Raw genomic sequence first — 26,379 nt, forward strand, 5'->3', positions numbered from 1 at the left:
TGTTCAAGTAAAATACAAATCGCAAAATAAAAAGAAAGGCCTCACACCACTAGCTGTGTGGTCCTGAGCACATAATCTAATCTCTTCAATTTGCTTGGATGCCTTAACTGTAAAATAAGAATATGGAATATATGACTATTAAAATGCTATGTGAAGGTATTATCTAAAAATCCTGAATTCATAAGATTGTGTATGTTAATTGCTTTTAAGGGGAAAAGCAGGAAATACCTTTTCTAAATTTTTTGTCCTATATAAAAAATATGCAAAATTTTCCCCCAAAACAATATATTGTTCAAGGCCAAGAGTACACCTGGCTGAACTCAGAGGCCCAGTGATTAGGCTACCATTTCTGCCCTCAAAGAATTTACAGGCTAGAGAAAGTTTACATATTACATTTGTAATAGAAACCATAAAGTGAAAAGCTGAGATGGGAGTTCCAAAGAATGCTGAATCACCTCCACCTGGGAAGACTGGGGTCTCTGATAACACTACTTAAGCAAAATGAAATGGGAAGAAGGGCATTCTAGTTAGAAAGAAAAAACACAAGCAAATGCATGAACAGGCATGTTTAGGGAACAAATCCTTCAATGTATCTAAGAGAAAAGTAATAGGAGATGAGATTTAGGTTGAAACTATGCTGTGAAAAGCCTTTTAAAAGTTTAGTAGAGACAGAAAATAAATTTTTAAAAGTCCAGTTTAGACAGTATAATTTAAGTTGAAAAGTAAAGGAAACCCCTCAGTGCTATGATGAGAACTGCATTTTAGGAAGATTCATTTTACTTTGGCTGAGTCAAGGGATTTGGTGGAAAGACTAGATAGATATCTGGCTAAAAACTAGGAGTACCAAGATTTAGGTAAATAAAACAGAGAGGCTATTTCCAATGCTCTTGGTACTTATCCACAGAAAACTTAAAGTCACATATTTTCTTCACATATAGAAACATGTTCACATTTGCTTTTCTTAATACATCCTGGTTCTTGTAAAGCAATTTACTTAAAACTGACAAAACAGTTATATAAGGAGCTAAAATCATCAGATGTGCATATACAGCAGATGTACATATCTTAGCCATGATTCCACAATACACTCACTCATTGCTCAAAATAATAATTTATACAATATTTCCAGAGAGCAGTTTTGCAATATGCACCCAAAACTTAAATACTATAACCCAGCAACATAGAAATAATCATGGATAAGAACAAAGATTTGGGCTGGAGTTGTGGCTCAGTGGTAGAGCACTCGCCTAGCATGTGTAAGGCACTGGGTTCAATCCTTAGCACCACATAAAAATAAATAAAGTCACTGTGTCCATGTACAACTAAAGAAAATTATTTTTTTAAAAAAAGAACAAAGATATTCAATTATATTCATTTTTAGCATTGTTTATATTTGGAAATCTTTAGGAATGCTTAATTTAAATATTTGGGGTTAATAACACATATAGAGAAATATCACAGTGATACAGAATGCAGACTATTTTCAAAAAGGAAGATAGTTCCCTATTTAGTGGTGGAAGATCTACAGAACAAAATGTACCATATGTTCACCTCCCCAACAAGTACACTCTGTTATAAATATACCCCCAAACCATTCTCTGTGTTGGGATAGGTTCTTCTACATACCTTCTAAATTTTCTATTACACATGTAAACCAAGACAAGAAATATCCAATAAATGCCTAAACACTGGGTTTCAGCTAAGCTTAAATTTCAAAGGTAGGGGCTTTTCCTCATCAGTTGGTCTCATAATTTGTTAATGCTAAATGTCTTCAGGCATTTTTTGGCATTCTCCAAGAGAAATAAGGCATTCTAAGCACAAGGACCTCTGCTCCTTTCTACCTGAAACTTCAAAGCCACTGGTCTGAAAGTGTAACTGAATCTTAATGTTAGGAATATTTCTGTTCCCCTGTGTCCTACAGAAACTTCTCTCAAAGGTCACCTATGGCACATTAACTGCCCAATCCAAAAAGTTATTAATAATAATAATGAACAGTCTTGCACTTACTCCTAAGATTTAACAGGGTCAACAATCATCTCTCCATCTTCACACTATTTGGCTTCTATAAATAATTTAACTACCCAATTCTTTAAAATTCTCTAGCCCATAAAGCAGTGAAACTACACTAACCTCTTGTGGCTTCTGCTCTGAGGATAATTTTCTGATTTTTTTCTGGTGCCACATACCCCCATAATGTAGGTTTTAGGCTTTCCTTCCTTAATCTTCAGGCCTTTCATTGGGAACTTCCTGCAAGTATTCATCTGTCTCACTTTGCATTTGATTCCAAATTCTTTATCATTAAATTGTCATTTCTCGGAAATTCAGATATGTTCTATATTACTTCAAATTCAAAACTTAAAACCCAACTTTGTGTGTTTTTCTGTCTACTTATTTCCACTAATGATAAAACAACATCGTTGTTAACATTTTACTCTGGTTGAAACTTCATGCTATCTTTTGAGCACTACCCCCACCACCCCACTCTCATCCTTCAAGTCTCTGCCAAATGCCAAGTAGTTCTTCCTTGAGTTTCTCAAATCTGTCACTTTCTTTTCATTCCTATCTTGATAAATACAGGACTTTTTAAAATGCCATTATAGTGGGATGCGGTGGCATATGCCTATAACCCCAGAAGTTGGGAGGCTGAGGCAAAAGGATTATCAAATCCAAAACCAGTCTCAATAATTTAGCAAGACACTAAGCGACTTTTCGAGACCCTGTCTCAAAATAAAAAGTAGTTGGGGATGTGGCTCAGTGGTTAAGCGCCTCTGAATTCAATCTCTGGTACAAACAACCAAAAAACCTCAGTATAACTACATTCACCCTAACTGGTATGCCTCTAGGTGCTTCTCCAACTTATATTATACACCCTAAACAAATCTCTTTAACTTATCATTTATTACTCCCTAATTTAAAACTTCCAAAGGCTCTTTATTTCCTTTATGACAAAATCCCAAACCCAATGTCTTCCACAATCTGGTCCAGGGAATCTTTTCATAAAAGCATTGAACCTCAAAACTGGAACCCTACAAATCATGCAAATAAGGAAACTAGAGACTAAAAAGGGTAAGTTTCTTAGTCTAGCCAAAATCAAAATTTGTATTTTAAGAACTACAAGATATTTAAAATACATATTACCAGGCCCTGTAAGCTCTGATATGGTAGGTAAGGATCAGAGGAATGTGTATTTTAAAGAGGCACCAGCAACAGAAAAGACAGAAAATCTGACCTAGATCTTCTTTGAACACACCAATCTTATCTTTCAACTGCTGCGCTATATATATATATATATATATATATATATATATATATATATATATATATATATATATTCTGTCAACCAGAAAGTTCTAGTCTGACTCAATGATTACACCATTCTCTCACCCCAACCCCTCTAACCTACCCATCCTTTGATAGTCTTAATTCCAAGAGTTTAATATAACCCCAATAACCAAATACTACATATGGAGCTGGCACAGTGGCCTGTAATCCCAGTGACTTGGGAGGCTAAGGCAGAAGGATCACAAGCCAGCCTCAGGAAATTAGCAAGGCCCTAATCAACAAGATCCTGCCTCAAAATAAAAAAATAAAAAAGGCTGAAATATGGCCCAGTGGTTGAGGGCTCCTGGATTAAATTCCTGGTACCAAAAAGAAAAAAAACTAACATTACATGGATTTCATTTGTTCTAAGCATCAGGAAGAAACAATATAAAATAATTAAGAATATATAATTAAGAATACATTTATATATAAAGGATATATAAAGAACATGATAATATTAAGAATATATAGAGAAATACAGATTGTTAACACTGTTATTAGTCTGAAAGATCAAATATCTTATATATCAGTTAATCAGCAAACACAAAAACAAAATGACCAAAACAGCAAAAACACTCAAAAAACCAACATTGAAACATTTTTTAAACACTGAAATCAGAGAAATTCTCACGTTGGGCAAAAATAAAAACAAAATAGAAAGGAAAAAAAAAAAAGGGACCTGGCGTGTTTTTAAAATTTACCTAGACCCTAGATTAGGATCACTCTTTTACTGTCCAACACTTTTCAAAAAATGAGGAAAAAACTCAGCCTATGGCAGCTTCAGCCTGTCAAGTGTTATCTGATTTATATCACACACACATTTTCTTTTTAAAGCATTAAATCAGAAAAATAAAGCTAGTCTTACAAAAGAGCCAAAGACAAGCACTAAAAAATACTGGGCCATTCCAATTACATACAAAGTAGACTCCTCAGAGATATTCAAGAATAAATTTGATTCTGTATTTGTGCCTAAAAATAAACAGATATGGACTGAACTGGATCTTAATTTCTTCTGTCTTAAACATTCCTCAAATTATTTTAGAAAATGAAGAACTTAAGGCCTTATTTAATGTTCTAAGATTTAAATTATTAACATTGAGCCTTAAAAGTTGCAGAATAGGCTCTATTTTGACTTTTCACTTATTTTTAAAGCCTGTGCTTACTACTATGTTATCACTAGTGTAATTTTTATTTATCAAAAACTTCAGTGTATCAATTCATCTTTCACTTTTAACATTAATAGCTCAAAAGATTAAAAAATTCTTCTATTAAGTTCACTTGTGAAAAAAAAAAAAAACCATACAGGTAAAAACCCAAAGCTTCATTTTTCTCTGTTCTTTATATTAAATATAAAACTTTTCTAATGTGTTAATCTTAACTCAATCTTAGACTCACCTTTTCCCTACATTTCTTTATTGAGAAATTTTTTAAAAGGACATTGTGAATGTTACTGTTATTAGCTCTAGACAGTGTTTTTAGAAACATCCCCCATCCTACCAATAATATATTCTAGAAGAAAATAACATTCAAAAAGAACTATAAAACTTGAATGTTGTCAGAGGAAAAAAAAAGCTTGCTTGTGTAGAATGTCAATTTGGGATACTTAAAAGCAGTTCTAACGATTTTAAGATGATTTTTTTCTAAGTGGTCAAACATATGAACTACCACCTTCTCTTTAAAAACAAAACCCGGCATTTAAACATCTTAAAATGCAGTTAAAATATGCATTACAGTCAACATTTTACCACTTACAAGCTTAAATTCTTACACAATGATCCACTGAGATTTGAAAAGATCTGGGCTTTCAAGGGGGAGGAAAGGGGATCAAGATCACTGATTGGTTATTACAAGGACAAAGGTTAGTGATTTAAATATAGATATGCATTGAAAATTATGCATATATTTGAAGGATTTCACGATACATGAAAACATATTAAAAGGCAGTCAGTAATTTCAAAGGTTCAAATCAGATTTCCAAAGAAGAAAAGAGGATTATTGCAAACGCAGTTATCTCGCTACCTACAAACATTTGGATAGAATTTCAACTAACCAAATAAGCTGCTTTAAAATAGTCACAGAAAATATGTCACCATGGACTACATAAAGAGAATTATGTAAATTTTTTATATCAAAGTGACCAACAAATGAAATGTTAGACCTAAACTATTTACAATGTGCAAGGTTAAAGAACAAAACCTAAATGACAGGACTGAAAAAGACTAAACCAAACACCAGTGAAAGAGAACAGCATGTCATTTTCTAGTACACAACCAACTGAAAAACACGATAGCTGTTTTAGTCCTTCAGCATTAAGCTTTCCATAGGCTTCACTTTTAACCCTACATATATCTAAGTTGCAAAGCTTACTCATAGAAATATATACTAGTTCCATACAAAAAACTGAATGAAAGATTAAAAAGCAGATATACCCTTGTCCTTCCAATTTTTCTTCTGACCGTCCATCTCTTGTCACGATCTGCCCTCCAGCTGCAATTATCAATTATGCATACCAAGAGAAAAGCTGTAACTACAAAAATCTACTCCTGGGAGACATGAAATACCCGTTTCCTCAACCCAAGTCTGCAGTCTCCTCTGCTGCACAACTGCAGCAGGACTGAAGTCACCTGACGTCTTCTGGGTGTGGAGCAGTCTGACGCAGTGCAATCTGTAACTAGGCTACTAATACTCAGGCATTAATGCCTTCCTTCTATCTGTTTATTGTTCTAGTCATTTGCTTGTTGCACATACCAAATGAGCATTTGCAGGGGGAAGAGGCAAGCTACCAAAAGAAAAGAAAAAAGGGTTGTTCTTTGACCAAACACTGAATATAAAGTCATATGCAGGGTTTCGTTTTTGTGTGTGTGTGTGTGTGTGTTTTGACAGATGGTTGAATTATGTTGCTGGCTTAGTTTAATTTCAAACTCTAAAATCAATAGTTTCTCACAAAAATAAAAATGGACTGATCCAACAAAGCTTAAATTTCAAGCTTGGGAAAAGCTGAGTCTCTTCTTACTTTCTTCCAAGTTTATTAAGGTTTACATATTCAGCATTTTGCACACTTATAAGGGAACAAACAAAAATCAAAGTAAAATTAATTAATGTTTACTGAATATACATTACTTTGATAGAAAAAATTTCAATTTCAACCAATCTAATTTTTATAATATTTTTTCCTCTTAAAATTATGAAAAGCCAGACACTTACAAATATATACTTAATTATCATCTACTTGAATTTTATCATTCAATATTTATTAGATCTCACCATAGACATGATTAACAAATCCGTATCTTGAGGAGAAAGTACTAATTATATAATTGCCTTGGGAAAATAACATGAGCAAACCAAAATGTTATTGATAAACATAAAAACAAATCTATTTAAACATTTCTAATATTTTTTTTTGAACTTCATGAAATTGGCATTTTTTTTTTCTAGGATAGAAAGTATGTTTTTATGTTCCACAACTGGTTTACCTGATGCTAATGTCTGCATAAGCAGAAAAAACAATAAATAATGACAAATAAGCTAAAATAGTTTTAAATGTTTGGCATAATGAAGTATTTTCCAAATACGTAGCTTCTGTACAAAAATATGTAAGATTAAACCAATGTTTAAATAGGGTTATTTTCTGAAACTTGTAAAACAATGGGCTGTAAAACCTTGAAAAATCCTTAATATCAGAAGAGACCCATATACCAATGGCTCATTTCTTTTCCTATCTAACTCCAATTATAAATAAAATAAAATAAAATCATTCCGAAAACAACCTAGTATTCTCAGTTAATATTTAAACTTTATCCAATGGACCACTCCATTTGAGAAACTTGTTACAAATCTGATCATGGGTGAAAACATGTGGCTTCTTCATGCAACAGTTTAGAATCCCAAACTATTCATTAAGTATAAAATATTCCCAAGAAAATATTTCTAGTAATAAGTCGTTTAAACTGAAAGCCAGGGGTTAGGAGTATAGTTTAGTAATACAGTGTTTTACCTAGCATGCTCAAGGGTTCTACGCCAGTACTGCAAAGAACAACAACAACAACAACAACAACAAAACAACTTGAAAGCCAAAGAACACTTAAGCATGGGAATGAAGTACTCAGAAACAGTACTCAAACATTATTTCAAGTTAGAGATTACTAAATAGGAGAAAAAGGTTTCTTGAAATAAAGGTTTTTTTTTTTTCTCATCTTTCAAATTACTTTTTTCAAATTACATTTTTAAAGTCTGAGAGTGGTAAGAAAATGCAATAATACACATTCACTCATCTAAACATTAAACATGCTTAACAGTGCTCCAGGCAGATTAAAAAGTGAACACAGGAACTATAAGGTTTCAGAGTAAGCATTTCATCTTCTTTGCAAATTAGGGTACTATAAGTGTACAGGGAAAACTAGCTCATGGAAATCCACTGCCATTCTGTCCATTTCATTGTTACAAAGTTTTTAAACTACTGTTAAGTGTAGCTAGCTAAGCAAAAAAATGTTTAAATCTGAAAAATGGATGAGATTAAAATTTATATGTGAAGTTTACTGGTCCTATTTCACATTAAACCCCCCATCTTAATGAATTGAATAAAAGACATATCTTTCTAAAATGTATCTTTATTTTTTCATCAATTTATTTTTTTAAAATGAAGGAATTTTCAAATAGAGCACATCCCAACTTGCAAAATGTCATTGATTATTTGAGATAGAACCCTATTTTTCCTTAAAAGTAAAAGGCTCCCAAAGGAGGAACCACACTTTATTTATAACTCAAGTAAACAGAAGTTTAGTGTGCATTCTAAGTCCTGCTCCATATTGGGAGGGTATAAAGTGGGAAGGGTGAAAAGTATTATTTTACTCATCTGAAAAATCAGCCTTCTTTAGAACTTTTGAAATAAAAGTTCAAAGTTCATATTTAGTATCTTCCCACTCCTCAATATCCATACCCTCAGTATTCTCTTCTCCTGAACATGATAAAGACCTCCAAATATATCTAAATCTTTTTTCTAAAGAGTTTTACATTCTAAAATTACCTTTGTAATTATATCTCTAATAAAAATGTTCATCTTTTTATTGTACAAAGTTCACATGAAAATTATGATTAAATCAATTCCTTCTAAAGATTAAAAAATATTTCTGGGGCTGGAGTTGTGGTTCAGTGGTAAAGTGCTTGCCTGGCACACATGAGGTACTGGGTCCAATAATACTCAGCATCACATATAAATAAAGTGAAGGTACTGTGTCCAAAACTACAACTAAAAAAAAAGTTTTAAAAGATTTTCGATAACCTCAGAAATTGAGCGTAATTTTTTTTCTGACTTGTATGTACTTGTATGTAATTGGAAGGATTTGAGACAGCATTAAACTGCATTTTACAATAGGCATCAATTTAAAAAACAGTTTTCGGGCTGGGATTGTGGCTCAGTAGTGGAGTGCTTGCCTAGCATATGTGACATACTGGGTTCGATTCTTAGCACCACATACAAATAAAAAAAGTTCATCAACCACTAATAAAAATATTTTTAAAAAAAGTTTTCTTCACAATGTTTAGAGATACAAAGGAAATCAGGTGAGAAAAAAGCGGTCATTAATATTGAAAGTGCAACACCCTAAGTTAGCTGCTTTGTATACTGTCTTGGTAGCTAAAATAATTATATCTACTTCCGGCCAGAGAACAGGAATGCTTTTAAATTAATCGTTCTTTTATAACAACAATTACAGCTACAGTGTAATGTTAAACTTACTTTACAATATAATTATTCTGGGCTAAGCAAAGGTATAAAATTAAACATACATTACTGAGGTATTAAACACTTAAAATCCTACCATGTGCTGTAATACAATGCCCTCTATAGACTAAATTATAGCACTTCAACATAACTGAACAATCTTAAGAAATGAAAATGTATGAAATGAATGACGTTTTCAAATAGCCAAAAAAAAATGTGTATTTTTAAGTCTATAAATAATTTCACATGAGCTGCTAAAATCTACAAAGAAATTGAAAGTGATACTATTTAATAAGAATTAAATGCTATTACATTAAAATCTAAAATACATAGATACTCCTAAAAGACCAAAGCATTTCTAAATTCAGAATTCAAAAAGTAACTTGTCTTTAGGCTCTGCACAAATCTTTTAAAGATTTTTTTCATTAAAGTACATAGTTGTGGGGAAATCTTGAGGGTCATTTCAAAATGTTTATAATAACATGATTCAAACATGTGTGACTTAGTACAAAATGTCAAAATGCAAAATTTTTTTATAAAATAATTTTTAATGTCATTCATAAGCGTGGAACAGATAATTCCAGCTTACTAAATTTTTCTGCCTGACTGAATTTATTCCCTATGGTCAAAAGTTACAAAGTACTCTACAGAACTGGTTTTCTATCAACAACACTAGATGGCAGCAACACCCATAGTCTACAACTGATTGCCCAATCCAGGACACACAATCTAGCAAAAACTACTCTGAATTTTTCTGGCACTTCCATAGATTGTTCCTGGCGATAGAGAACTAGATTAGAGTACAATGGAAATAGGCAAAAAACTCCACCAGCAAAAAACACGTAGAATAAAATGACTTTCTTCCAGAATCCATTTAAAATAAATCAGAATTAAATGTAAAAATGAAAACTACAAGGAAAGTAAATATAGATTTTTCCTTTGTGAAAAAGTAAAAATGTAAAATGAAATAAAATAAAAATATTTTGGAAAATTGCAGGAAAACTCTAACATGACTAGAGTTTTCATCTTTCTCATATATATATATATATATATATATATATATATATATATATATGCAAAGTCAGAAAAAAAAATGAACACCTGAATTTAAAAATGGGCAAAGCAATTCATAAAAAACAAAATACAAATAGCCAAAACATATTGAAAGTGTATTTACATTCACTAATAATTAAAAATCAAAAGAGAGATACCACTTTCACCTGTCACACATAAAGTTTTTAAAAAGTATAAAATGTCTAGAACACTATTTAAGTCCAAAAAGGTGACTCTGGTAAAGAGTATGAGGTGAAAAAGCAACAGAAACAGGAAGAAAACTATTGTACTTTTCGAGTTTTAAATAATGTGGAAATCACCTAAAAAAAATGATATCAGTTGGTGATAGAGTATTTTCTTATTCTGTTGTAAGGGTAAAATTCATACTTTTCTAATGTCCACTTTTGTTAAAACTCTGAAAATGTTCATGCTGATATCCACTGACACAGGTTTTCTAGAAATTAGTGAAAAGAATAATAATTTAAATATGTAAAATATATCCAGATATAAAGATATCAATAACAAAAGCAGCAATACTCAGAAATAATCTATGGGTCCAACAACAGTGAACTGACTGGTTAAGCTATATTCATACTAGGAACACTAAACATTAAAATATCATGCAGCAACAGAATATTTAAAAATACAAAAATGTTTGCAATTAAGATACTGTTAAAACAATTTTAAACTTGCAGAATATGATCCCAATTTTGTAAAATGCTTGTTTTATTACATTTATAAAGTACACACATACACTGAAGACTAGAATAAAGTATTCTGAAATATTAACAATGATTGTTTGAGCAGTTACTACAATTTTCTCCATCGCATTCAAATGCCTTTCTATATTTCTCAGATCTGTACAATGAACATAAATTTCAGATTGCTTCATGAACTATTCTCCTGAAAATCAGACTATTAAAACATTTGCCCAAACTAAGAAAAAGACAAGGATAAGAACTCTATAGTCTGTAAAATGCTCAAAATTAAGTTCTTTTAACCACATATTTAGTGGTACCTGTCTTACATGGTATATTTTTTTATTGGGTTCTTGGTAAGCACTAAATAAATCCTCACTAATTTAACAACGCTACTTTTTAAAAGTAAATATAATCAATTCCTGTATTAACAAAATATAGGTTTTAATTTAGCTATAGTGGAAATTTACTAATACTATTTCAGTTATATATCTACTTATTTATTCCAGGGCTAGGGATCAAAAACCGGGCCTTGCTATGCTAAACAAATATTTATATATTTGAAAGTATTTAAAGTTCTTACTTTTAATCAGATTAACTGCCAGCTTCATAATCAAAGTCTAACTAATATTTGCTTACTAAAAATATATTTTTTTAAGTGGACAAAACTTAGAACCTTAGTACCTACAATGTTTTAGTGAGAAAGGCCAAAAGCTATAATTTTTAAATTAATATTAAAGTTTAATCATAAAAATATCAAATGCAAATTCTTTAAGTACACACATATGAAGCATATATATATATATATATATATATATATATATTTGTGAAGCATAATTTTTACACTCTTTACCTTCATAATGGGGTTTTAAGTAGCTTCTTTTACTAGTTGCTTAACCCTGAACATTATGCAGTTTAAGTATAATGAATAAATAATTTGTGAATGGTTTACACTTTTACTCACCAAAAGGTCAGGAAGATACAATCTATATTTTGATTATGAACTGAAAATAGTTTATGCATTAGTGACAAATCAAGCAACAAAAATATATATATCAATCAATCACTATAATTAAGTCAAGATCTCAGTGGTTTGAACTGGAGACATCAGCACCTTTCTTTACCAATGGCATACCAACAATATAAATGAACAGCAATTGTCTATTACAACAGGGTTTTCAGTGTCCACACAGCAGCAACAGAATATTCTAGTTGATATTCTACATATAGAAGAACATGAAAGAAAATGTTGACAATAGTCAACTTTCTTGACTTATCAAAGCCTTGCATTGCTTACTGCCCAACACAAAGCCAACACAAAACCTTGCACTGCTTACTGCACAACACAACACAACAGCAGCATCTCTGTTTCTCACTAAAATCAGGAGAATAATTGCTATGTCAAAATGCACAAATAACTGAGAAGTGGACAAAACCTGGGTTGGAATTGTAGTTCCTATCGAAATAAGACCATCTATGTGGAATCAGATAATAACTAATATAAATAAAAAATTAGCTGAATGTCTGGGACACATATACTCAGAAGCTCAAAAGTATTATGTACATTATATAATTTGCTACATAATCCTAGGTCAGTTACTTAGCATCCATAAACTTAAGAGGTTTCAATGACTATAAAATGGTTCCTTCTTTTCAGTTAAGGGTAAAGACAAATGAAGTAAGAATGTGAAATTGCTTTTAAAAGAATGATCTCTATTTGAAGTATTTAGGGGTAAAAGGCCAAAGATATAATTTATTCTCAAACAGTTCAGAAAAAAACAAGGATGAACACATGACCACATCTAGTTTATACAGAAAGAGCAATCACAAATGAGATATATATATAAATGTATATGTATATATATATACCCACATACAGAGAAATCACAAAATAAAACAAATGGGGTAAAATAGATGAATTCAAATAATGGGTTATAAAACATTCTTTGTACTGCTTATTTTTCCAACTTTGTTTTAAAGTCTGAAATTATTTCCAATAAAAAGTTTACTTTTTTTTAAAAAAAAGCAATTAGCTTTAAAACAGAAAAAAATCATAAATGATACTATGGGTTTGTATTGCTTATTTCCAGAGATAATTTTAGCAACTAACTGACCAAAAACCTTCTTTAGCATAGATTGATTTTTTCAGTTTAGTTCTGAATAAACCTAAATGTTTCTTCACAATTAGTCACATGTGGCCAGTGTACAAATCTACCTCTGTGCCTAGCTACAAAGTAGGATTAGATACTGAACATATTGTATCTACCACAACAGAATCTGGAAAACTTCTCTGTGTGGCTATTTGTACACACATATAAATGTCTATGTTTATTTACTCATATTTGTTATCTGTAACTTTCAAAAAATCACCTCTTCTGTGAAGCCATTCCTATACCAGTGGCCTCTTTTTTCCTTTACCATGTACCAATGCTTTTTCACTCACAACCCTTAAATGCTGATATCCATAAACCGTCATTCCTATGCCACACTGAGATTCCATGCATCATCTGACAAACATTTTAAGTTTCAAGTGATAGTGCCACCAGTCTGTTAACTTTCTTTTCAGAAGTTTTACCCATTTGGCTGGGATACAGAATAAATTTATGCAAGTATTAACAAGTATTTTACTTTCTACTTTTTTTATTTTTTAAAGTGAGTGAAAAACTGAAAACTTTTAATGCTAATAATATTCAAAATATATTTTAAAAACAAAAGTGGAAAATAAGTATCAAAATCATAAATTTTTAGCCAGGATTTTTAAAAATTTAAATAGAGAACACATATAAAATACTGGGCCTAGATAATTAAAAGCTTACTCTGAATGATGAGGTATAGTGTAAATAAAATATAGACTAAGAAAAATCAGCATTTACATTTCAAATTAAGAACATTTTGTTACAAATTTTTCATTCAACAGTGGAGGGGAGGGACCAGTATTCTTTTCCACCTGACAAGTTTTACTTAAAAAAGTAACAAAGCAACAAAGTATACACCATAATATCTTGTTCATTTTCCTTATGAAATGTCTTCCTTTCCAAAATTAAAACTGAATTCTGCCTACAAAATGTCATTTTAAGAAAACAAAAATTTGAGATAATAAATGACCTGAGGAAATTGACATTTTGTTATCTAATATCTATCAATGTTAAAAACATTAAATATAAAAACAATAATAAGACTTGGACATTCAAAAAAAAAAAAAAAACCCAAAGTGAGTGTTTTTGCCTAGCATGTGTGAAGCCCTGGGTGGGTTCAATCCCCAGCACTGCAAAAAACAAAGTTTCCTATATATCATAATTAGGAATGCTGTAAAGTTCTTAAGCCATTTGAGCCTCTATTATTACTCTAACGGTATATATGCTATTACATCTGACTTCAGTATGCTTAGCCCATACTTTTGGGAAGATAGGGAAGTAAATGACTGTACCCATTATAAAATGTATCACAATGTAGTTCTGTCCTTAACCAGTCTGTCTCTACCAACTGAAAGTTATATTAGGGCAAGATTTCCTGTTCATTTTTCTCTCTCCCACCAAAAAAAAAACCTAGCACAATGCTTGAAATAAGTAACTGTTTTTAACAGATGGCTTTACAAAGAAGGAAATTATCAAGTTGTAAAGATCTAATCTCACCCCATTCCTTTTATAGAAAAGTAAAGTGACATGAAGAAAGATGAAGTGATTGTCAGTGGTACAGCCAAGACTAGAACTAATGTCACTCGTTATTTTCATTATACCAACACTTGATTTCCTTCCCGTAGTTTTTCAAGAATATACACATTTAGTGCATCCAAATTACTTTATTCAGTCAGTACACATTATATATTATTTATCAAAGTATCATGCTGTATCTTATAAATATATACAATTTAATCTGAGAAAGGAGGAAAAGGGAGAAGGTGGGAGAAGCAGGGGAAGAAAAATAAATTTAAAAAACGAAAAGAAAAAAAACCTTGAATAAGAAAGTCATGAATAACATTCTTCTCAGAGAAAAGGCATAAATATTTTCCTTAAAAAAAGAAAAGAAAGAAAGAAAAAAAGCCCAAGCATTACTTAAACTTTCTTCAATCAGCCAACACCACTAAACCTTCCATGGCAATGGCCCTATTTTTCCCTTAACATTGACCTATTAGGCCATAGATCTCTAGAGGTTTAGTAAAATCAATCCAAGAAATAGTCAATTCCTGAAACTCCTGGAGCTTCCATCTACCAGAGGACTAGAAGCTTTAAGTTCTCAGGCAGTGCTGGATTCATCAGAAGCCTTTCAGTCCTGCTCACATCCTGGTTTCTCCTTGGTCTTTACCCACATTATCATCAACACATTGTACTGGGCTTCTCAGGTATTGTCCTTCCATTTATCCTCCCCAAACACTTTCCCTTGTTTGTGAAACCCACCTTCCACATGAACCAGCTCTCATAATCCTTAACTTCTTTACTAACTTCTTTACAACTTGATGAATGCATTACCTCACCTTCACCAAAACCTGACTCTTCCTTGAGGATGGATACTGCTTTTCCCGTAGAACTTTTTTCTAAATGGAGGCTGTGTGCTCTCCTATATTCTACATCTAAATGAGGGAGAGGTAGTACCCTCTGCTCCACCATTGCAACTTCCAGACAATTATTAAACAGACCTTGACTATTCAGTTATGTCATTCTCTATCCTTCCTAATTGCTCTCATATAATATCTTGTCAGTTGTCTCACTCACTGTCCTTTACCAAAGACTTATGTCCCTAATTCCTAATCTTCTTCTCCATCTAAGTCAGGTCATTATCATGGGTGACTTTCCAGAATGTAATTTAAACTCTAGCAACCTTTACCCAGCTCCACTGTAGGCCTTGTCTCGGGCAAACTTGACCATTTGTATTCAAATTGAACAGCTATTGTTCTGAAATTCCAAATTCAACATCCAACACACCCAGCCACATACACTCACAATACTAAACTGACCACAACATTTTGGCAGTCACATTTTTACTCCCACCACTTTGGATTCTTAGATCTAATTTGGACCTCAAGTTCAATGACCTACTCTCTTCCTATCAATGCCTTCTTTTCATTTCCTCAACTTATATGCCATAGTCCATCACTTTCAACTGTTCTTTGCTATTATCCATAACTCTCTTGACTCACTGTCCTTCCACTGAGCACATCTAGCAAAACACAACCTTAAGTCAATACAACCATTTGCTTTCTCTGAACCCATACCCAGGGATATTTATCATCCTTCAATCTTCATGAGTTCTTAACACAAAGAATGTTTCCCTAGTCAGAAAGTATTTCATATGTACTCCACCCAAGCATGTTCCAGTTCATTCTCAGCAAAGGACCTAACACACACACTGCTTCAAACAATAAATGTTAACCATTAAATAATTCTCTCAAACTTCCAGCCACAAATTTCCAGCAGTATCAACACCCAAACTTTCCATTCACTACAAAGCACTATCATTCTTCCTCTCTAAGACTAATTCTTCCACCTGGGCTCTACAAACTACCCTCAGTCTCTATACCAGCACCTGGGATCACACTTTCCCTCCTCGAAAAAATTGCCCTTCTTCAACCTCATACTCTCTTCTGATTGCTAACACTTTCCTTCACATTCTCAAACTAAAATAGTCAACATTTACATCCATTTGCTCTAACATTCACTCAAGTCTAGCCCTTCCCTAAATCACTTGCTGTTGTAAAACCAACTCTTTCCCTCCATTTTGACAAACTTTCAATCCTTAGCTTAACTGACCTCGCTAGATTTTATAATGCTGATCATTTCTTTTACGTTAAATCTTTCTTTTCTCTTGGCTCTCTCCACAATTGATCTCTATGGCTTTAGTTTCTACCTTGAAGTCCATTCTAATGTTTGTAGGTATACATAATATCCATAACTTCTTGGGTATTTCATAGGTACCAATGCCAACATATTCAAAACTGAATTTCTTATCTTTTCCTCTTTAGTCAACTTTTCTCATGTTCCCTACACCTCAGCTTCTCATACTGCTGACTATACATGCACACACCAGAAAGCCAGAATTCCTGGAGTCATCTTTGACTTTTCCTTTTATCTTCATGTTCACATCCGTCAAACACGAAGTCTCCATGCTCACACTTCATTACCTGAATATTTAGAATCTCCTCTTTCTTGTAATACTGCAACATTTTCTAGACTGATCTGATGGTAGCAAGTGCTACCTATCTCTATTCATAAACATATTCCTATTTTAATAGAAAACACAGCCAAATTAGAATACTAAATTTTAAAAAGTGTGCAAGTCACTTTATGCAAATCAGGTATATGGGAAATGTAGTCAAAAGAAAAAATTAGAATCAGAACTTTTCAGAAGAATTCCTAATAGCATACCTCAATTTACACTTTTCTAAAAAAATGCCTCCACTCAATATGCCTGACTTTACACATCTCACTGGAAAATTATGTTAAAATATATGCCATAGAATTGTTCTTTATAAAGTAAATATAAAATCATTTCTAAGATAAAAATAAACATCTGAAAATATCTTAGTATTTCTTGCTCATCATGTTATCAATAAACACTGAAGAAAAAATAGATTTTGAAGCTGATTCTAATTAAATTCAATGATGCAATATAAGTGACTAACAACTATGTGGAAAAATTGAGAGCAAGTGTGTGGTGAGCATAAAAGAGGTAGAAAAGGCACTAACACTTTTAAATGAGATGGTGGGAAAGTTCTAATCAATGTGACATATTAGGTATTATAAAATATACTACGTGATACAAAGAAGGAGTATTTCATACAAAGTCAAAAAGTGATGTGAAAAGATAAAACAGTACACAAACTGATTACCTGAAGTTTTACTCAGCTCTGCTGAAAAGATAGCAGATGGTGATCTGTCCTCTTTTTCTGTATCAGAAGGAAGTTTTTCCTCAGCTTCTTTCATAAAAACTTTGGGTTCAACTATACTGCCTATCTCTGTTGTCAAACCAGAAACATCTGGAGGCAGTCCGGACACCTTTGATATATCAGACTCATCTGAGACTTGCATTTTATCTTCATCTTTAGGAGTGTGTATGTTCTTAAAAGAAAGGTCATGGGGCAATTCTGTGCAAGGCAATGACCCAGCTCCATCCTGGACGTTAGCAACTTCACTTTTGTGGGATACTTCTAGGTCAGTGTATTCCCTGGCTAATTTAGAAATAGTTTTAGAACTGACAAATGTAGGGAATTCATCTATAATCTCAATTGGAGATGAATCTGAAAATGTTTCACTTTCTCTTATTTTTGCTTCCTTAGAAATAAATAAATCATCATTTGAATAAGCTGCAGTATTGAGCTCTTCCATTTGCAAAGGAATTTTCTCCTTTCTGGTCAATGTTGAAACTTCATCAGGCAACAGGGAATCTTTTTTGGCACCTAAACTGGGCTGAAAAGATTCCAAATATGGCTTTCCCCCCTCAGGAGGAAAATCACTGAGTTTTTCCTTATATTCTTGTTCTTTTATTGATTCAAAGGAAGTTTCAGTGAGATTTTCTTTCATGAGCATCACAGCTTCCTCTTGTTTATGTGGAACTTCAGATATTGAATCATCACTAAATAAGTCAACTGGTTCAGAATCAGGGGAGGAATCCTCAACTAGCTCAGAATGATCAGGCAATGGCTTTTCAGCTTTTACCATTTCTGAATAATTAGAGAAATCTAGACTTGGTTCAGTAGAGAGTTTTGTTTCTTTAATTAAGTCACATGCAATAGATATATAAGGAGCTTCTGTTTCCTGAACAACTGCATTAATATGTTCAGGTTCTTTAATGTCTTCCTTTATTCCTGATACATTCATGGCCTCTTCATAAGGTGGGGGATTTTCAGGCTCAAGTTTTATGCTGTCGTAATTAAGTGGAGGAGCTTCTAATGGTGATGAACTAGGCTGCACTGCAGAAGCACTAGCACCGGGAACTACAGAATTTAATGGTGCTTCCATTACAATGTCAGGCAAAACTGGTGAAGGAGTTGCTTCAGATTCTTCAAATGATGGGCAAAGCTGTGCTACAGGGTACAGTGAGTCCTGCAGGGCTTCCGATGTTTGAACCAAGTCCATTTTTGTTTCATAAGCAAGTTTTGTACCTGTAGCTTCATTCAATTCACTTTCACATGCTTCCTGTACTAAATCTGGGGTTAGACCTTCAGTCATGTTTGCCACTACTTCCTCGGTCACCTTTAATAAATTATCTGTTGTGACATAATCTGTCTCAGAATCCTGTGATGCTACAAGAAAAGGATTTGATGTTTGGGTGCTTGTTTTCTTCTCTGTTACAATTTGGGCCTTCTTTTCTTCTATTTTTTTTTCATCCGTCTTATTTTCTGAAGTATGATCTTCTAATGAAGGAAAAATGTTTGTTGCAATGCTTTCTGTTGCTTTTGGGTCAAAGGGAGTACATGTGATATATGCTCTTGAACTGTCTTTTACAGCTTCTGGTGTACTGGGAAAAGAAGCATCATCATTACTGCTTTCACTATCCTTTTCATGATTTGTCTGCTCAAGGCTACCTGGAAACCATTTCTTATCCACTTTATGTTCCAAATTGCTCTCTATATTACCTTGACCAGCCAACACATCACTGTCTTTCTTATAAGTATCTTTCACTTCCCATACTCGCTCAAATGGTTTGAAGTCTGCATATTCCTCCCTCATAGGTGCTTCTACTCCAACTTCCATTTCGTTAAAACTGTCCTTTGTTTTTTCTGGAGACATAACTTTGTCCTCTTCTTTAACCAATTTAGAAAGGGATATAGGTGATTCTTGTTGATTATGAAGGATGACATTACTAATTAAATCCTCCTCTTCATCTTTACTCTTCACAATTATTTCTTCCTTAGAGTTTTCTACTAGTATGGCAGACTCTGCTTTTGGAGAGCCACTAAAGGATGAACCCATTTCTGAGTATTCTAATTCTGAAAACTCTGTTAAATCTTTATCTACAAATGGATTTTTTGCCTTCTCTGAGAACTCTTTAGATGCTTCATTTAAAGTTTCTTGAAGTACTCCTTGTGTGGGTGATACTGCTGGTAAATTACCAAGGTATTCATGTTCTTTAAAAGAAGCAGTTGAGAGAGGAGATAGAGAAGGAAGAGAAGCAGCAGTTTCAAGCAGGACAGATGGGAAATCCTCTTGACCAGCCGAAACAGTGTTACCTGGCTGCTCCTTCAAATCCATAATTTTGTCTGTGGCCATGGACAGAAAGGAAAGTTAGAGAATGCCAGTGTTCACAGAGTCAATGCAAGTTTTATGACAGATTCATAAAATAGTGTTAGTAAAGACTCACTGTTAACTAAATTGAAATGTTAATAACAATAAATATGAGTAGACTTGAATTACTGAAAATAGCACTACTACCAATAAAACATGCATGGCTATCGTATAGCATGGCGACTATAGTTACTAACAATGTATCATTCATTTCAAAATAGCCAAGAGAATTTAAAATATTCTCAAATAAATGAAAACTATCTGGTAACAGATGTGCTAATTTGCCTATTTAATAATTCCACAATGTATTGGGCAATAAAATATCACACTGTACCTCACAAATACAGTTATTTGTCAATTTAAAAAACTAAGAAACACATACATGGCTTCAGAGGCAATTACATTCTATGCAAAGACACAAATCTGAGAAAAATCTTAAGTATTATTAACTAAAAAAGCTACTTTTAACTAGTTTTTGAGAAAGAGAAGATCTGGGAATAGAATCTGACAGAAGGGGCACTGAATAATTTAATGCCACAGACTGGCATTCATTTACATTAAAGTTGGCTATCTCAAGTAAACTTTATGGGGAAAAAAAAGGACTGGTCAATATGTAAATAAATCAAGGGTCCAAGAATTTCTTATACGCTTCCAATTATTAATCAAGCTCTGCCCATTTCTCCTTTGGACAGAGCATACAAAATGCAAATTTAAACTTTTTCAGTAGACAAATCTTGGAACCATGCTAATTTTCAGTAAATCCAATCTACTCTGTATGGAGTTAATACAACTAAAGAGTTAAAGTTAGAATACATAGAGGATAAAAGGCTGGCAGAAAGAACTTGCCTGCAGAGGAGTGTATCACAGGCTCAGATGCAGCAGGAAGAGCAAAAAGGGTCTCATCTGAAAAACAAATAGAATATAACCTCAGCAGAAATAAAGACAGGTTGGAAAGAGACTAAAGATAAGAGGAGCAAGCAAGGATTCAGTTTGTAATAAATTAACAAAAACTTATCTATAGAGAAAAGTCCAAGATAGAAAGGAAGTTAGAAATAGTAGTACCATTAATTCAGACAAATCACGACATATATTATAAAGTTGACTAAATGCTATCCAGGGGATCTATCTTTTTTCAAGAGGAAATACAACATGTTTATGTTAAAGAAACCTTTCACATAAAGAAACCTTATGAACTAAATAAAGCAACTTTTAGACAGTGTCATCATTTAACGTACTGCATCTAAGGTTTTTACTCACATTTTCAGTTAGATAAATTATCTTGTCTTATTCAAGCCCAAAACTTAAAAGATTAATTTGAACAAAATTAATAATTACTTCCATTTAATCTTTTGTTACTGGTCTCCATTCAATTCAGAAAAACACGTTAGTGAGAATTTTCTCCCAGATTCTAGGTTGTCTATCTTCATTGTACACATAGAATATCAGTCCTGTATATCCTTGTCCAAATGCCAGAGACAGAAATACCAAAAAATCACAACAAAAAAACCCCCACGTAATCATCATCAGAAATGTTTTTGTTTGTTTTGTTTAAAACAATGGTTGAGAGCTACTTCTCATTCCAAATGCTTTACGTGCAAGAACTCATTTTACTCTTACAATCCTTATTTCATAAGCAGTGGTGTGAATATAGCACCCATTTAACAGATTTAAATTGAAAAGAAAAACTAACTCAAATACATACAACTAGTGAGAGACTCAGGTAATTCAGCTTCAGAGCTGAATTTCTTAATTGATGTATGTTAGAGATGAAATGTTTATGTCTTGCTCCCCCATTTTTAAGTTGAATTCTTAACCCCTTTGTGATGGTATCTGGAAATGGGGTTTTGGGGAGGTGATTAGGGTTAGATGATGTAGTGAGGTTAGGGCCCTGGATTAGTGTCCTTTACAAGAAGACACACCAGGGAGCTTGCTGTCTATGTGTATCTCTCCCCTCAACCACATACAGAGATGAAAGTCACCAAGAAGTCAAAAGAAAAGTCCCCAGAATAAAACCTACTTTGCCAGCACCCTGATCTTAAGACTTCCCAATCTCCAGAATTGTAAGAAATTTCTGTTTTTAAGCCATCTGGCCTATATTTTTGTGATGGCAGCCCAAGCAGACAATACACTATAAATTGGTATAATAACTTTGAACAAGTTCATTTTGTACCTGCAATTGAAAGATTCTGAGGTAAAGATCTTCTCTTTTACACTAGAGAAAGTGTTAAGCATAAGACAAGTTTGAAATAGCCTGAGAAATGACTAGCAGGTGTTCCTACAGTAGAACACCAATAAATTTAGACAGTTCTATCTGGAAAAGTCAAGCTAGACAAGGCTGATCACAATAAAAATAAAAAAGATGTAGTTATCATGAATATGCACTCGGTCTCCTTGATAATGTCAAGAAACCTAACTTCATAATGTCAAATAAATTATAACTAAATATGCTGGGCATGGTGGTGCATGACAGTAATCCCAGCAGCTCAGGAGGCTGAGGCCAGAAGACCTCGAATTCAAAGCCAGCCTCACCAACTCAGCGAGGCCCTAAGCAACTCAGTGAGACTGTGTCACTAAATAAAATATAAAAAAGAACTGAGAATGTAGCTCAGGAGTTAAGCACCCCTGGGTTCAATCCCCAATATATGTGTGTGGGAATAGAATGTCAGCTTTTAATTTATTACTGCAATTTATTACCGGTCAATTAAAAAACATGTATGAGATCACAATCTCACCAATGTCCACACACTCAAATACCAAGTTATTTTCTTTGACTTGTTCATTTCAAAAACTTTCATCAATCAAAATCGTGACTGGTCAATAAAACTCTCTATTATAAAACAAGGGGAAATCCATTTTAAAAATCACAAAGAACTTCTGGTTTTGAAAGTACCTATATCGTCTATAACTAATAACCCTTTCAACATAAATAACTATAAATCTGGGCAAAATAAATGAAGTGACTATCTTAAGACACTGGACAGCAGGCAATACAAGAGTGTGAGTCCTGAACAAAGGGAAGCCTGAAGGACTTAAATTATTGATTAACAGCCCAGGGAGGAGGAGTTCAAAATTATCACACTCTTGCTGAGCTTAGAAAGCTGCAAGATCATCTGGAATTTGCAGGGCAGGATAACATACAAACAAATGAAAGCTTCACAGAAAAGATGCTTCAGAGGTTTAGGTAGGGATACTGTTTTAAACCTTTTGCCAAATATTATGCTGCCCATGCACAACACAAGTCTCAGCAAGATTAGACAAGAAGTCTATGGCAGATTTGTAAGGTAAATTAATATTTCAGAGGTCAGAGAGTGCAGGAAGATATGACATAAAAATTTTAACCAGCCAAAGTGGAGAAATCTCACTGAACATCCCAAACACACAATGGAGACTCCCAATTGGGCATATTTTATTTAAAAAGCAAGACTATTAACCTTATTTAAAAATTACACAATGTAAAATGAATCAAACATAACATTACCCCATTAATATGTCCAATTTTAATGTTTTCATGTTACAGTTAAAAAAAAAAAACTAACCCTAAAGTAAGGGATACAAGAATAAGCAAATTTATGGCTCATGTGCCAAAGTTATACTTCTATAGAATAAGGAGAATGAGTAGTTAAAGATTGTATAGTCTGCAAGCCTAAAAGATTTACTCTTTAAATAAATTTTCCCTTTAAGGAAAATTCTGCTGACCCTTGCTCTAGACCAATTCTAACTTTAAAAGAAAAATTTGAAAGAATTAAGATGATCTGCCATCAAATTAACTGCATGCCTGTACAAAATTAACAGTCATATCCATGTGCAGTATAAAATAAAAATATCAACACAAAAATTTCAGGAAAACCCTCAAGTGTTTGGAAATTAAACTATACACTCCCCAAATACTCCATGATCAAGATATAATGAGAGAAATCAAAGAATACTCTGAATCAAATAACGAAAACCTATATGATGCTGTTAAGGCAGTGCTTAGAAACATATAGCTGTAAATGTTCTTAAGGGCTTGGGAGGTTAAGGCACGAAGGAACTCAGTGAGACCCTGTCTCCACATAAAAGACAAAATAGGGCTGGGGATGTGGCTCAATGGTCAAGTGCCCCTGAGTTCAATCCCCGCGATAACCCTCCCCCCAAAAAAGGCTTAAAATTGACATTTAAAGCCTCTATTTTAAGAAACAAGAAAAAGAACAACTTAAACCCAAACAAGTAGGAGAAATAAATAGTAAAAATAAAAGTATAACCCAACTATACAGAAAACAGACAACAGAGAAAAATCACTGAAATCAAAATGTTGGTTCTTTAAAGAGATCCATAAAATTGATAATCCATTAAAATGATCAAGGGAAAGACACAGTAAGAACAAGTTTTAGAAATAAAAGAGGTGCTATCACTATAGTCCTAAATTCACAGATAATACTATTAACAAGTTTATGGCAATAAATTAGACAATTTATATGAAATGGACAAATTCCCAAACACCCAGTCATCAAGATGAAATAGACAAACTTCTGTAAAGACAGAAATCACCAAAACTGACAATAGCAGAAACTGAAACTCTGAATAGCCCTTATTGCTGAAAAGAAGTACATTTGTAATTTAAAACCTCCAAAAAGAAAACTTCAAGCACAGAAGACATCACTAGTGAATTCTAAAAACCATCTAAGAAACAGTGGCCAATCTTATACAAATTCATTTCAGCATATAAAAAGCAAACATTTCCCAAAATTTTTTATAGACTTATGCATTAATACAAAAAACTAGTCAAAGGCATTAGAAGAAAATAAATTTATATAACATCACTCACCACCACACATGCAAAAAAGTTTTTTGTCTTGTTTAAACATGTAGGGTAGACAGTAAGTTAGTATGTACAAGGTCCTGGCTACAATCCTCAGCATGCACTGAGGGCTCATATACACACACACACACACACACACACACACACGCACACACACATACACACACACACACACACACACACAAACACACACCCCCCAACCAACAAAAACAAACAAAATTTTAACAGAATATTAGCAAAAATACAGCTCTCCATGAAAAGTATAATCATTACCAAGTGAGACAGATCTCGGGAATAAAGGTTGGTTTAACATTCAAAATTAAACTAAGAAATTTGTCCTATTAATAGTCCAAAAAAGAAAAAAAAAATGATCATCCCAATAGATGCCAAAAAGGCTTGTGACAAAAGTCAACACCCATTATCACTAAAATTCTCAGCAAATTGGCAATAGAAGGAAACTTTATCAACTTAAGGGGTCAGGACCTCTAGGACAAGTATACAGCTAACAATATACTTAATCATAAAACATAAATGTATTCACTCAAAATCCAAAATAAAACAAGAAATCCAGTAATCTTTTCACCACAAGATAGCAAAAGAATATGAAAGGGAAAGTAAAAACTATCTTATCTTGCAGACAACAGGACTGTGTAGTCAGAAAAATCGTGTGAGGGATGTGTGTATATATACCTTAAGTTTATAGAAAATTTAGCAAGGGTGTAAGACAGATATAAAGACAATACACAAAACAAGTTTTTGTATTTCAGAACAACAGCAACTAACAAAGAGAAAATCGAAAAATTTAAACATCATTTATATTAGCTACAAAACCCAAAATACTTAGGCATAAATTTAATAAAATGTACAAAATTTCAAACCCCAAAACTATAAAATACTGCTGAGAAAAATTAATGTTCTAAATGATAGAGATATATTAATGTTCATGGAATGGAAGATTTAATACTGTTGAGTGTCAGGAAATAAAACTAGGAGTTTCTTGTTTTTACACATCTTAGGAACAGAGAGACTGGGCCTTTGTTCCTATCTTTTCCAAGCTGTTGGTTTGGTGAACAGACCTTGGAAAACAGCAACAGTATCTTCCTATTGAGCTACAGGCAGGCATGCATATTATACAACATAAAAGACTCAGTTTCCCTGAGCTCAAAATCTCTCTCCTGTAATAAAACCCACTGAAGATGCAGATGTCACTTGGCCCTCTCAGCGTTAACTCTGAGAAATGGGTCTCAGGAAACCAGAACAAGAAAATGCTGATATTCGAGCTACTGTCATTGCTATAATAAAGTTCTTTGTCTCTGGCCTAGTCATCCTGTCTTTTGTCAGCGTCCATAAAATGACAACAGGCTAACTTGATTGTCTATAGATAGAATAAAACCACAAAGATGTCAATTCTCCCCAAAGTGACCTACAGATTCAATAAAGTCCCAATTAAATTCACAACAGACATTTTATAAAAATGAACAAGCTGATTCTAAAATTTATTTAAAAAAAAAAAGTCTTGTATTGGCGTAAGGACAAACATCATTAGAACAAAACAGATGTACAAAGACA

The 26,379-nt window shown here is 33.0% G+C and overlaps 1 protein-coding gene across 3 annotated transcripts in view; it reads right to left on the bottom strand.

Annotated features, from left to right (window-relative positions):
- Positions 1–26,379, bottom strand: part of Rtn4 (reticulon 4) — a 67,893-nt gene that overhangs the window by 29,561 nt on the left and 11,953 nt on the right. The window contains exons 2-3 of one of the 3 annotated variants that reach the window (XM_076833768.2): positions 20,859–20,915; positions 17,618–19,987 (exon numbers count right to left, since the gene is read on the bottom strand). The exons of 1 other annotated variant lie outside the window; for it this stretch is intronic. In XM_076833768.2, the coding sequence (XP_076689883.2) occupies positions 17,618–19,987; positions 20,859–20,915 (2,427 nt within the window). Of the gene's footprint in view, positions 1–5,750; positions 5,999–17,617; positions 19,988–20,858; positions 20,916–26,379 lie in introns of those variants that run through there. One more of the 3 variants, XM_076833771.2, reaches the window with a different exon arrangement.

Source organism: Callospermophilus lateralis, chromosome 14, assembly GCF_048772815.1.
Source record: "Callospermophilus lateralis isolate mCalLat2 chromosome 14, mCalLat2.hap1, whole genome shotgun sequence".
Classification (NCBI taxonomy): Eukaryota; Metazoa; Chordata; class Mammalia; order Rodentia; family Sciuridae; genus Callospermophilus; species Callospermophilus lateralis.